The 14,473-nt window shown below is 38.3% G+C and overlaps 2 protein-coding genes across 8 annotated transcripts in view; one reads left to right on the top strand and one right to left on the bottom strand.

Moving 5' to 3' along the window:
- The first annotated feature begins 708 nt into the window (after positions 1–708).
- Positions 709–4,457, top strand: LOC139479082 (uncharacterized). Its single transcript, XM_071261838.1, has 6 exons — positions 709–730; positions 891–1,142; positions 1,451–1,590; positions 1,880–1,970; positions 2,901–3,098; positions 4,354–4,457. Exons 1-6 carry the CDS (start codon positions 709–711, stop codon positions 4,455–4,457), a joined length of 807 nt encoding a protein of 268 aa, XP_071117939.1.
- A 1,919-nt stretch (positions 4,458–6,376) lies between these two features.
- LOC139478555 (choline transporter-like protein 1) overlaps positions 6,377–14,473 on the bottom strand; it is a 260,716-nt gene continuing 252,619 nt past the window's right edge. For all 7 annotated transcript variants that reach the window (XM_071261061.1, XM_071261062.1, XM_071261064.1 and 4 more), the window contains 3 exons: positions 14,037–14,129; positions 12,313–12,408; positions 6,377–11,959 (listed from right to left, as the gene is read on the bottom strand). In XM_071261061.1, the coding sequence (XP_071117162.1) occupies positions 11,876–11,959; positions 12,313–12,408; positions 14,037–14,129 (273 nt within the window). In that variant the 3' untranslated portion in view covers positions 6,377–11,875. The remainder of the gene's footprint in view (positions 11,960–12,312; positions 12,409–14,036; positions 14,130–14,473) is intronic.

The following is a 14,473-nucleotide window of genomic DNA, read 5'->3' as shown; positions in this document are numbered from 1 at the left end:
GGGGTGAGACACCGAAAGATACCCAGTTTGGTCAGCTCCATGTGAGATGAGTTCCAGGTGATGCAGGTCTCAGTCGTGAAAGCCAAGATCGTGGATATGATGCTGATACGCAAAGAATCATCTCCAGATCAAGTCTGGGATCCGAAACCCTGATCGCACGATTTCTGACACACCTAAGGATTTTTTTATAACACTTTTGGAACAATGTTTTCTATACATTTCTTTTGATGTATTTTGTTTCTTTGTTTGGTTTAGGTTACTTGATGCATTGTTCGCATGGTGGTATGGTAAAATGGGGAGTGCTCCAGTCACCCTTCGATGTCGGAACACAGGAAGAATTCTCTATGACGTCATAGTGGTACATGACGTAGAATGACTTACGGAGTGGGCGGATGACCTTTATTGAAACAATATCATGGTAACTGATATATACAAGTAAACAAAAACTAGTGCAGGTTTCTATATCTCAAATATAGTAAAGGCGTGTTTTACAGAATGTTAATGACAAAAAGAAGAAAAGGAGAATTCCCGGAAGTTGCCGATTTCGAAGGGTTACCATGACGTCGTTATGATTATGACGTCATAGACAATCACGCTGTCGCCAGAGATAAAGACTTAGTACGCTGTTACTTCGCTCTTCAAACTTCGTTGTATTTTGAGGAGTCCTGAGCCTTTCAGAGCATTGTGCTGACTGACAGTACACAGATGATGTACTCCGAAGATATAAATGGTAAGTTAATACAACGGGGTCAACCGCAGCAAATCCTGATCTATTCTTTTATTGATTATTTCCTCTAAACAATGTTTTCACTTAACGTTTTATCCATATTTCTTAAACCGATGGCAACGTTAAATGAATGTATAAAAGGTTCACGTTTCTTTCCCAAAAGGTGTCACATCACCAACATCAACAAAAAGACGACAATTTCTGTACCCTGAGTCTGACTGGCCTCAAGCTAATACCTCGCCCAGAGAAGAGAATATGCCATCGCTGGATGTGCGGCCTGTGGATACGTTCAGACCATCAAGCGGGGCCCAGTCAACATGCAACTCTGTTGCCCGAACTAATGCCTCATCCTCCAGTTCTGCTGCTTCAGGCGACACTGTATCTGTAGAGGTTCGCACTCTGACATTAAAGAAAAGTAAGAAAACATATTTCTTTGAGATATATGTAAGCGGAATATCTAAACTGCAGTATCAACGAAGACAGATTTGACATATGGACGTACGTTTCTTTATTCTTTCAATACGGCCTTTCGCTGTACAGATACTAGTTCCTTTAGAAAGCAAGCTTCGTAAAGGTAGTTAGTTGTGAAGAAACCATCTGTAATTTAGATTGTGAAAAAAACATCTCTAATTTAGATTGTCTCAGCAGATATGAACATTTGAGTTGTAATTATTTTTTTTATTTAACCTTGTTAAACTGATTAAATTCTATTTTTCTTTTCAGATCAATCTTCTGTATCCTGCAAACAAAATGGGGTGTCTGGAAGGAAAAGGAAAATGTGTGACAGAAAGACAGTGGAAGAAAAGATTGAGAGAAGGAATGAGAGGAAACGGCGTAGACACCATATTTGTACCAGAGTTACGGTAAACTATTACACATATTTCTTCAGGTAAATCACCATAAAGATTATTAAACCAATCCATTGGGCGGAACTGGCACGCTTAGAACCAGAACACTTTATCCATTTTTCGGGGCTAGCGCTCAGTAACAAACTAAATCTTAAACAAATCACTTAATTTGTGTTGACAACTTGTGACCCGGTTGCTACATTGATCCAGTGATGAAGTCTTTGCCTTAAAGTGATTCTTACATTTATATGTACACATTATTAGATTATTTCGCAACAATATCCTCACGACTGTTATCCAACAGGCCCGCACGGGCACCAAGAACGCATCCTATGAGGCTATGGAGACGGATGCCATGAGATACGGGAAATTGCTCGGTTACAACGTTGTACCAGGTACGTCAGCGAGGGGCAGTGATTTAAGCGTTCGTGTCATGATCAAGGCCCGGGTTCGATTCCCCATATGAGTAAAAGGTGTGAGGGCCATTTCTGTTGTCCCCTGCCTTGATATTGTAGATATATAACTTTAAGTGGTGTTAATGGTTACTCACACACTACAGACCCGTGAAGATCCGGGGTAGAATAGGTCTTCAGCAACCAATGCTTGCCGTAAAAGGCGAATATGCTTGTCGTAAGAGGCGACTAATGGGATCGGTTGGTCAGGCTCGCTGACTTAGTTGATGCATGTCATCGTGTCCCAATTGCGTTGATCGATGCTCATGATATCAATCACTGGATTGTCTGGTCCAGATTCGATTTTCTTCAGACCGCCGTCATATACGGTAATATTGCCGAGTGCGGCGTTTAACAAACAAACAAATCACACACTACAGATAGTTAGATTTGGTCTTTGTGTGATGCGTTTAGTTTTAAGTCCGATAATGCAGTACCTGAACAAATCGCGTTTATATCTCCATGTTATAAAATAGTTTCTAAAATGTACCGGACTTGAAAAGGATAGGGTACAGTGTATGTGAATTCAAACTACCCTTTATGCACATGTGTATATGGGTACACTTTTTAAAGACCCGTGAAGATCCGGGGTCTTCAGCAACCGATCCTTGCCGTAAAAGGCGACTATGCTTGTCGTAAGAGGCGACGAACGGGATCGGTTGGTCAGGCTGGCTGACTTGGTTGATGCATGTCATCGTATCCCAATTGCGTGGATCGATGCTCATGATATCAATCACTGGATTGTCTGGTCAAGACTCGCTTATTTACAGAACGCCGTCATATAGCTGCAATATTGCTGAGTGCGGCGTTAAACAACTAACAAACAAAAACAAACCTAGCGTACATGTATGATGAAATACATGTTTCCTGCAGACTACAACAACTACCTCGTTGTGCGGTCAGCTTACGGCTACGGTGACATCAGCCAGTCCTCCGCCATGACGAGACGTCCTAAATCGGAACACCTCCGTCGACCGGACACCCATCTCATGTCAGACAAGGTCATCCTGCGGGACAAGGTCGACCAGCTGGTCAGAAATGGTAGCTGTCCCAGAAATAACTCAAGATCCGGTAGGACAAATTACAATTGTTTGTTTCTTTCAGAAACAGAGCCCATGGTGCCGTTGTACAAAGCCATTTTAGCCCTCAGATGATCGTAACACCCATACCTTAACACAGACTTATGACAGTCGTAGCGCTGAGGTTGTTTTGTACGACGGCACCATGATGTCTGTTTCTTTGTTGTCTCTGCAATACTCAAACAGTATCGTGGGTGAGTGAGTTGGGTTTAACGCCGCTTTTAACAGTATTCCAGTCATATCACGGCATGTCAGCTTAATGTGGGAGGAAAGCCTCAAGTGATGCAGGTCTTAGACGTTTACCACTTCGGTGAAACCCACGAGCACGGATATGATGCTGACAAAACTAGAAACATAATCGGGGCGAACCGGGATTCGAACCCACAATCATAGGTTTCTGGCGTGCCCGAGGGACGCAACCCTGCACAGCGAAACGCGGCGCCTTAGACGACTGGGCCACCCGTGCCCCGCAACATTATCGTAGCTGCCTGAAAAGTGACAGATGGAATGTGTTTTCTAATCATGCACCCTCGAAATATTTAACAGAGGGTATTCCGAACGACAGTTACGGGATTTATAATTATATCCACACAATCTAGGCCATCAAATGTGAGCGGATTGAGTGAGTTTGGTCGTTTTGAGTGAGCGTATTTGTAATGGTTTAACGCCGATTTGAACACTATTCCGGCGTGTCAGTTTGATGTTGGTGGAAAGACCGAAGTTGTGCAATTCTTAGACGTTTACCATAATGGTGAATATCACAAAGACAGGTATTGCGCCATTTTGAACGCGTGTAGCAAGCAGTTTTTGTGACAAGAACATCTCCAGTACATCTTCATGTATAGTGAAGGTCAGGTGAGGTGAGGTGAAATTGGGTTTAACGTCGCGTCCAAGATTATTGCACTTACATAGCGACGTGCATGCACGTGTGTGTGTGGCTGCTTGTACTAGCCCGGACTGATGCCGATTTATAGTGCTAGCTCACTGAGATACCATGCCGCAGTTTAACATGAATACCCCACTCAGACACAGTGTACTGACTCCGAGCCGACCAGTCCTTGTTTTAGCCCCTTAATGCCGAGCGCCAGAAAGGGAAACAACAAGTACCATCTTTTAACGTCTTTTGGTATGACGCTCTCCGGGCGGACGCTCTACCACTAGACCACGGAGGCGGTCGTATCGTGAAGACAGTGAATGGTTCAGACAGTGAAGTCAAGCTTCTTAACAATCCTTTTATTTCATTCCAGATCCAAACAACTATCTTGTCGTCCAATCTGCATTCGGATATGGCAATATCAGTCAATCGTCGTCCATCAAGAGGAAAGGGGTGCAATTTAAAACAGACTCCTAATTTGGACATAATATTTGTATGAAGAGAATCTAATCTTTCTCATTGGTTACACAAAGACTTGTGAAATGTTTACATGTGTTTATTTTCATACCTTTCGTTGCATAAAATTTGAAAACGAAAACTATTTTTAGTATGTTGTTTATTTAATAATCATGATCCTGGCTACTGTAATTGCCATCAGTTGTTCACCGTTAATGTTGATGATGACGATCTGGCTAAAATGGAGGTCGGTCTTGACTGTGTCGTCGCTGACGATGGCAGAAATAATGCCGATGCGACGTTAAATTTATACTCACACACTTGACTGTGTGCCGTCTGCTAAACAAGCATTATGGCAGTTGCTTATTCTTTCAGTAACTGGTTTGCTGGTCCCAGACTCGATATTTTACATACTCTCGGTGTTCTGCTGACTGCCGGCTAAAATTCACCCAGTCCAGTGAGGCATGTCGCTAGTAATGTGTTTGTTTGTTTAGAAATAAACTACCCGTGTTTTTTGTTTATGGTACGCACAAAACACTGCAGGGAGAAAAAAACCTGGAGGGGCGCACATAATGTTGCTATTGGGGAGATCAACATTTTGTACAGCCTATTTAAGGATGGAGATGAAATGCGCAAGCTTTAACAATAGTTACCTGTTTTAATTACTTTTAATAATGACTCCCTCTATAGAATCCCTCAACTTCGGCAATGCCGGACAAGTCCATTTTAAGCACATGCTGGTATTTCCCGCATATTCTCATAAACCTCACGTGGATCACCTGCACCTTTCCCCCCAATGGCGATTGTCATATCGCTCCCGCTTTTTGGTGCGATCGTTAGTCAGCTATCCACCAACGCGTTTATCTGCGTTGCCCTGAACTCACTATAGACACTCCCCTCTAAACTATAACGTAGTCCAATATAGGACGTCATCAAGTTGCGACCACATGTTCGACTCTCCAGAAATAACGTCATTACAGAACAATGTTTTATGGTGATATAAACCACATTCGTTTTTCATTGTTCTTTGCGATTGTCGCGTAGGTATCTCGTATTTGTTGTTTAACGTCGCACTCCGCAATATCCCAGCTATATGACGGCGGCCTGTATATAATCGAGTCTGAACCAGACAACCCAGTGATTGGGATCAGGATGGCGCCCTATCAGCTTGATGTGGGAGGAAACACCAGACGTTTATTCCTTGATGAAACATAATCAGAAGGAACTTGGATTCGAACCCACAGGGGCACGGGTGGCCCAGTGAGGCGCTGTAATTCGCTGTGCAGAGTTGCGTCCCTTGGGCATACCAGAAACCTTTGAGTGTGGGTTCGAATCCCGGTTCGCCCCGATTATGTTTTTAGGTTTGTCAGCACCATACCCGTGCTCTGGGTTTCACCGAAGCGGTAAACGTCTGAGACCTGCATCACTTCGGGCTTTCCTCCCACATTAAGCTGACACACCTGTGATATAACTTGAATACTGTTAAAAGTGGTGTTAAACACCAACCTCACTCACTCGAACCCAAGATCATTCCTTTCTGGCACGCTTAAGGGACGCAACCCTGCACTGGGAACTATGGCATCTTAAATTCAATGTTTACATGCCATAAAGGTGATGCAACGCAAATACAGCCATGAACTAGAATGGAGATTCCACTGCTTTGCATGACACATTTCTTACACTCACTGTAATTATTGCAGTATGACTTTATAGCTTAGGATGATCTTGTGTACACACGAGATCTTGATGTCACAATCATTGATGAGTGAGTGAGTGAGTGTGGTTTTATGCCGCTTTTAGCAGTATTCCAGCAATATCACGGTGGGGAATACCAGGCACTGGCTTCACATATTGTACCCGTGTTTGGAATTGAACCCAGTTTTAAGGGCAATTATTTATGAAATCCGAGCAAAACAATAAATAAATAAAAGTAGCTTTGGACAATTTTATTGTCAGTAGAAATATATTCGTGTTGGTCAATGGGACAATACAAAACCTCATTTCAAAAGTCACCCAGTAATTCATTCAAAAGAAAAAAGCTCACAAAATGCAGTCCAGAAACCAAGTGAAATGTACATTCACAGCTGATTGTTTGATGGGTAGCACTCTCTCCGACAATGATGAACAAGCAATCAACAACACGGGAAGATGGTGGCCATTTTGGATTACACAGCAGCCATATTGGATGTACACAACAAGCTGATTAAACAAATGCACTGGGTACCACTTCAAAATCATGCCTCATGTCATCAAACCGATGCATAGCATTTCATTACAATGAGGGATGAATGTATTTTTTTGCTTTTGGAGTAAAAATGCACACAGGCCATAAGATGGGATGTACAATTCTTATGAGTTCTGCAATTCCATATAATCATTCAGTGGTGAGCGATTATGTCTGGGATACAAAACATTAGAAAATTGAAAGTCTATGATATGTATCAACTAAATAATAATATAATAAGGATTAAAATAATAAAATGCTGAATGCCAAGAAACAGAATAAAAGTAATTATACATGGATTCATTAAGAAATGAAATTTCTCATAATGAATAAAAATACAAATGAATTCAAATATGATTGAATTCCCTGACACTGTTGAAATAACTAAACTAAATTTCTAAACATTTGAAAAAGTCCTACTTTGTTGACGTACATCATGAATAGTTTACAAAGCAGAAATGATTAATTATGACAAGTATTAGCAAGCAAAAAAATATAATGTGAAAGACAAATAAATGAAATAAACAAATAAAGTTTTCCATTAAAGTTATAAAATGTAATTTAACCCCAAATCATGCAAGAAGAATAATTTGTTTATCCACAAACAGTTGCTGCAAACTAGAAAGAGTAAACTTTTGCAGAAATGATCAACCTCAAATTAAAAATACTTGCATTGTTTAAAAGAAACCATATTTGTAATAAGTAACAATACTGATGAAATCATTAACAAACAATAAACGACTGGGACATTGAAAATGAATACTTTGATTATGCGGATGTAGAGGTTTTTGTATGAAAATGACAATACACTGAGACATGATAAACATCTGAGACTTTATATACATAAACAATCACTCCAACACTTCTCACACACATAATGGACACGAAGACAATCATTTTATTACAAAAATAACAATCTGTTTTATGAAACATTTCAGTTTGGTTGCCAGATTAGAAGTGAGGAGTCAACGCTTGAACCATGTATCCAACATTTCTCTAACATCTATGTATATTTCTACCTTTAATATCTCTGCCTGACATTCTTACGAGGTCAGTATATATAGGTAGGTGATCAAGACTAAATGTTTTAATTAGACAATTATGAAGTTTTACTTATTGAGCATATACAGACGTGTGACACACATTTCATGTAGGTCACCAAGTGCATTGCATTCTGCTGAATCAGCACCTTATGGTGAAATGTGCAAGGTGACGACGTTTGAGTGCATGCTACTGAGGTTTTAGTGCTACAAACATCTGAGTGCATGCTACTGTTGGAGTGCTACTAACGATTGAGTGCATGCTACTGTTGGAGTGCTACTAAAGATTAAGTGCATGCTACTGTTTGAGTGTATGCTATTGACATATGAATGCATCGTATTGATGTTGAAGCTTTCAGAATACACAGAATAAAGAAAAAAATCAATCATGGATAAATGTTTTTTACCCTTACTGATACAAGTCAACATGTCACGAAAGTCTAAAACAGAAACTTGATTCATGATTCATTATTACCTGATCTTCATCCCAAATATTCAAAACCGTGGGGTTGGAGGCAATGTTATTTTTACATTTTATATTGTTTTCTAAACAAACCACTGTGTGTACATTAAGTGACATTTCAAGTTTGTTACATTGTATTTCATCAAGTGGAGAAAGGACTGAGAACACAGCGATAGATACTCCAGGACAATAAACTGATGCAGGTGAGGTGTTTGGTAGTGGGCGGGAATGAAAAACTAATAATAAAGGACTTATCATATCTAAATCTAAATATCTGAAAGAAATGAACAGCAAAGATGAATATTCAATCCATGTTTCTTTTTTACCAAACTTCAGAATTAAAATTATGTTAAAAGTTGAAAGATGTAACGTCACAAAATGTTTCATTATGAGAAGATCCACTATGACTTACACTACAAGACTATAACAACATCCGTGACGCGCAGCTGTAGAGAGCCAGACCATGTTTCACTACTTGGATCACTTGGGCCTTGTTCAAGTACCAAGCAGATCTGCCTGTCGCTTTTTATCCCACCCATAACAGGAAATAATCAAATCTATAAATAATCCATCTAAAACGTTTCTGTTACATTGACAATTTCACAATATTCGAGGTCTCTTGCTTGTTCCAGCCAACACTTGACATGGAGACTAAGGACTGGGGTTTTTTTCATAAAAAAATGAACCACAAAAGATGGCTGTGAAGGACAGAAACAATGCAGTATCTAAACATAAGTTTTTTTTCTTCTGCATTCAGGTATTTTTAGACAAAAATCCTTTAAAAAAATTAAATTGGTCTGGAAACACAAATTATCAAAATTTTAAATTCTATTATTGTTTACTTAGAAAATTGGCAGATCACTGATACAAATTAGAAAATCCTGACACAACTCAAAACATGTTGACATGAGAGTCTAGTGATCACGAAACTGTTCCTTCTGCTGAAACAGATGTAATTCTTATCTCCATCAATGACAGATATGGGTATAATATGCATATACCACCAGCATTCAAATACAAGCACACAATCTCAATAAAATATGAACTGAAAAAACAAAACATCCATTTATTCTTTTACAAACAGATGAAATTCATTTTGTCTTTAAAAGACATAAAATCATTTGCATGTTGTCCCACAAATACATTGTCATAAAATTGGAGATTTCTGAAAAGAGCTTTCCATTTTCCCCCTTTCCTTGATATGCATATGCTTGAACTGACCTAAACTAAATCCCATTCTAAATAATGAAAATAGCTCTTTCATCATATTAACCACCAAGCTAGTATGTACATATATATTGAATATTCACATTTCAAAATATACACCAAGATTTAATACCATTTCTAATTAATACATTCATATGAAATTTACATGTCTAAGAAAACAAATTAGAGCTATTCTTTCATATATACAAAATGTATGAAAATATTTAGCAAAGCAAACAAAACCTGTTCACTGTGATGTAGATGAGGAGGACATCCCTAGCCCACCATTGAAAGCTCAGTGATTACTGATGTTGAAAAACAACAACTTCGAACCGAATTGTGTCTGTGAATAAAGAGTTGAAGAACTAAATACAAAACTGAAATATGCTCAGTATGGTTGGACAAATCAAAAACTGCCTGAATTTTCAACATGGAACTCTGTGGGCATATATACTGAGACTGAAGATGTTGATAATGCTCTGCAATATGAAACTCACCATGACCATACTTTCAAGAAAGACTTCATTCTGTATTGTTCCACAAATGTATTATAAATTATTAATTTATTAATTATTTTTTTATCATCATCATTATCATTAGAATTTTTTTCATCATCATCATCATCATCATCATCATTATCTTTAGAAATGTTTTATAGCTTTAGCTTTTCCCCCCCTTTAATACCAAAATTGGAATGAATTTAAGCATTGTATTTAAAAAAAGAGTATCATGGTAAGTTTCTTATCGAGAATAAATCATTTCAATACAAATGGTCAGGTAACATCAGTGTGTAGTACATGTATTAGCCAGATACCACCAGCCCTGATATTGCACATGTCGATCCACTATAAACATGATGCTGTGAACTGACTGCATACGAGAATGTTGCCGATATTACCTTCTTTCCAGTGCAAGCACCATTAGAAACCACATAAATTCAGTTTGACATAACCACAATTTAAAATACATCAAACAATGCCGAAAGTCTTCACAGCATGTTTGTCTGTCTGACATAATGTTCATTATTATTTTTTTTAACAAATTCCAAAACTGAAATTTTCACATTCTGATTTGTAAAGCATTAAAACTGTATATCCACAAAAACAAAAGCCGCAAACATATTTACCGTAACTACGATTCTGTGTTAAAACCAAATATCCAAATACATATATTACTCAGATTTTCATAAGCATATTCCTACTATTTCATGTCAGGGTCGAATGTGACCAGTTTCTTCGAGTGAGTGAGTGAGTATGGTTTTACGCCACTTTTAGCAATATTCCAGCAATATCACGGCAGTTGCATAACAGAAATGAGCTTTGCACATTGTACGTATGTCTATTCCTTAGAGTAGAGATGTTCATACATTGATATGTTTTATAACAGTATCCTTATAAAAAATTGAATTGTATATATACAAAAATTCTTATGAAATCATATCAAGCTATTCAAGAGGCCAACTTTACTTGGGTCATGACCACATGACTTACTTCTCACTGCATACCACACTAATAAAGAGTACGAGTTCACCTTAAAGAATAAAATGAAAAAACATCTTTAAAGTTTCGAATCACTTAAACTTAGGTTTCTTTAAACGTTTCTTAACAGCTCTGTATGTAGAACTTACTGAAAATAAAGTGATTTTACTCTCTGCAGTTATTATAAACAGTATAATTATATTTGATAACTATCATAACTAGCATTCTTGATGCAAACTAGGCCTAAAGGCAGATTACAGAAATAAATGACATAAATCAAATTTTTAAGTACCAATAATAGAATTAAAAGCATCACTACTGAGTAATATATGTCAGGGTTAAATATCAATAAATTGGTATGAAATTATATAATAATTGAATATAACAACTAAATTATGCCCCATTAATAAAAAGTGATTACAGGACATATAGAGCACTGTCTAATACTAAAATAACTATGGACTGAAGAAAGAAAAGCATATTTGAAAATGTTTTGTTGCTCGTAATACTCTATGTGGTCACATGACAGATCCGTATTGAGATTTAGTTAATCAATGAATCACAACCATGATCAAATTAAAAACACTGTGTTACTGTTAGTGAAAACAAAAAGATTGAATCAGTGTTAAATCATTGTCGTTTCTTTAGTGGAAGGCAAGATGAAGGTTGAATGTAGTTGTCTCCCTTTGATCACATCCTGAGTGGAATAATCACACATTCTCCACATCAAGGTCAACAAAAGTTGATAGCGCCACGATGAAAGGAAAAACGCAGGAAAAATAACAGATGCTTGCAAATATAAAAATCCCATATTTATGACAAATCTTGAAATCCACCATGTCATTGTCTGTGACTGACATGAACTTAAATGATTGTTCGTTTTGATGTCATCTATTTCATAGATGTCCATGTCACTGTTGCAGCATGATGTATATTTCACTACTGCCGTCACTGTGGCAGTGTTAGTGGATGACAGAATGACGTCACTCGTAATGTGAAATGAGCATGTGTGCGAGTGTCAATCATTGTCACACCTCCGCAGGCTCCATCTCATCGCTGCCTTTTCGCTTCGTCAACTCATTCAAGGCTTTGCTACTGTCTTGGATGTACACCTGGAACCGATTAAGATTCAAAATAAATAAAAATATATACAAATAATAAAATGCCTCCCACCTTACATTTTTGTAAATCTAATAATCAATAAGCACTCAGCAATATTCCAGCTGTATGATGGTGTAAATAATCTGGACCAGATAATCCAGTGATTGACATCATGAGCATCGATCCATGAAATTTGGATACAAATTCAGCGAGCCTGACCGTCCGATACCATTAGTCGCCTCTTACGACAAGCATAGTCGTCTCTTACAGCAAGCATGGGTTGCTGAAGACCTTTTCTAACCCAGATCTTCAAGGGATCATCATACAGTGGACCTACCATGGGATCATCATACAGTGGACCTACCATGAGATCCTTGCTGGCAAAGAAGGGCCTCTCTGGTGACCCGTCGTTCATATCACAATCTTCACAGAAACATAACAGCAGCGCATCAATCACCATCTAAAATGTACAAAAACAACTATCAGTTTCCTCATTGTTGCCGTACAATATATTGTCTTGGGTTCTAGTAGGTCATAGGATTCAAACAGCAGCATAATTTCTAAATGTCAAATTTCTACAGTAAGCTACCGAGTTATTCAAATCTGTGATTTGTTTAGGAATGTCTCATCATCAGGAGAATAAAAATACCTATGCATACATCACTACATTGTCAGTCAACAGAGGAGAGGAGATGCAATCCCCAATTTCAATAGTTACACAGCCCTAAACTACTAGTTTTATTTTAAGGAAAATTAACCAATTGTTTAGTATATAAATTGAGTGAGGGAGTATGGTTTTATGCCTCCAAATCTCGAGCAATATCACAGTGGGGGACACCAGCAATGTGGGGAATCGAACCTGGTCTTTGGAGTGATGAGTGAATGCTTTAACCACAAGGCTACCCACCACACCTAGACAAATGGAAATGAATCTTCTCACACTACTGAGCACCCTACCAAACCCCTGACATGGAGAGCCTTTAGGAACCTAATCAGTACAAATATTTACTGACTTTTACAATAGTCTAAAAAATATTCTGAATCATTGTCCATGGAAACACAGACATGGAGATAAGCCAATTAATTCATTTCTGAAACACTTGCAACATATCCCAATCCTCTCGAGTGGCTTGAATGCCACCTACCTCATGTATTGATACATATTGCCATACTTGAGTCCAGATATGTATCGTGATACTGTAAATCTTGAAATTAATGCGTCTCCAAATTAATACGACTGCTGACCCCTAGCCAAAAATGTGACTCAAAATCAATGTGACTCCCCCCACCCCATCCTCAGTGGAATGATATCTATCCTTACTTTAATCCAATCAAACATAAATAGCACTGCTTATTAGCACTGAGTGAAGCACTTCCATAATAACAATAAACAGTGTTTTCCTAAAAACAACACAGTCTTTATATGTTTATTCTGTTGATTGGCATTAAGGAAGTTAAAGGCAATAAAATAATTGAACCAACAACAGTTCACTGATTGGTGTGGTCAATGATGCCTAGTTTGACATGACTGGTGGAACTCGTGACCCCAGAAGTGATAACTCACTGATTGCCTATTGTGTAATTCCTATTCTTTAAATGACATTGTTTTGTACTTGTTACAACATCTGCTCAATAAACCGTGTTTGTGTATATATTCAAGTTGGTATTTCCACTATCCAAAGTGTGCAGTGAGGACGTCTTATTGGTGATAGTCATTTTGGAGACATAAATGCGAAGATTCATTGATGCGAACAAAGACCACACGCATTTTTCGCATTTAATTCACACTCGCGTTAATTCAAGATTTACAGTACTAAATTTGTGTGAACTTTGTTCGTGATTTACAATTTGTATTTTAAATTCATCCATCAACTAGATTGTTTTTAACTCATATGAGTGGTTAATTAAGACTTGTTGTACTATACTGCAGATTTAGAAATTGTTTTCATAACTTCGTAAAATACAACTTAACTGAAACACAGGAACCCATAATGCAATTTGATAAACTCCACCAGGATAACCAGCCAGGTGAATTATTTTAAATTCTTTCTTTGTCTCCCAATCCCAACAGATCAAAGTTTAACTCACCTCATACACTGTCAAAAAGCTGTGAGCAACGAAGTACGCAAATACACAAACAAGCAGTACAGGAATGGCAAAGAAATGAAGATCAGTGCGACTCTGAAACAGGAAACAAGCATTAATTAACTCATGTCATGACGTCCATGCGTAGCAATGACTGTGTGACTCGATATCATCAGGTACGATGGTCAGTTTCGTTTGTCACAATGTACTCCATCAACCAGGGGGCTGTCTGGCCTAGACATGATATCATCGGGTACGATGGTACACAATGTACCCCATCAACCAGGGGGCTGTCTGGCCTAGACATGATATCATCGGGTACGATGGTACACAATGTACCCCATCAACCAGGGGCTTGCCTGGCCCCGGCTTGATATCATCAGGTACAATGGTACACTTTTCACACATTGTACCCCATCAACCAGTGGCCTGTCTGGCCC

Source organism: Haliotis cracherodii, unplaced genomic scaffold, assembly GCF_022045235.1.
Source record: "Haliotis cracherodii isolate W230 unplaced genomic scaffold, xgHalCrac1.p SCAF_4, whole genome shotgun sequence".
Classification (NCBI taxonomy): Eukaryota; Metazoa; Mollusca; class Gastropoda; order Lepetellida; family Haliotidae; genus Haliotis; species Haliotis cracherodii.
Note: the sequence above shows the minus strand (reverse complement) of the source record. Positions and strands in the feature narration are given on the sequence as shown.

Excerpts from the sequence above, each read along its gene's own strand:
- LOC139479082 (XM_071261838.1), top strand. The coding sequence starts at position 709 with ATGTACTCCGAAGATATAAATG. Across the intron at positions 731-890 it reads GTACTCCGAAGATATAAATG|GTGTCACATCACCAACATCA; the intron begins GTAAGTTAATAC and ends CTTTCCCAAAAG. Across the intron at positions 1,143-1,450 it reads CACTCTGACATTAAAGAAAA|ATCAATCTTCTGTATCCTGC; the intron begins GTAAGAAAACAT and ends TTTTCTTTTCAG.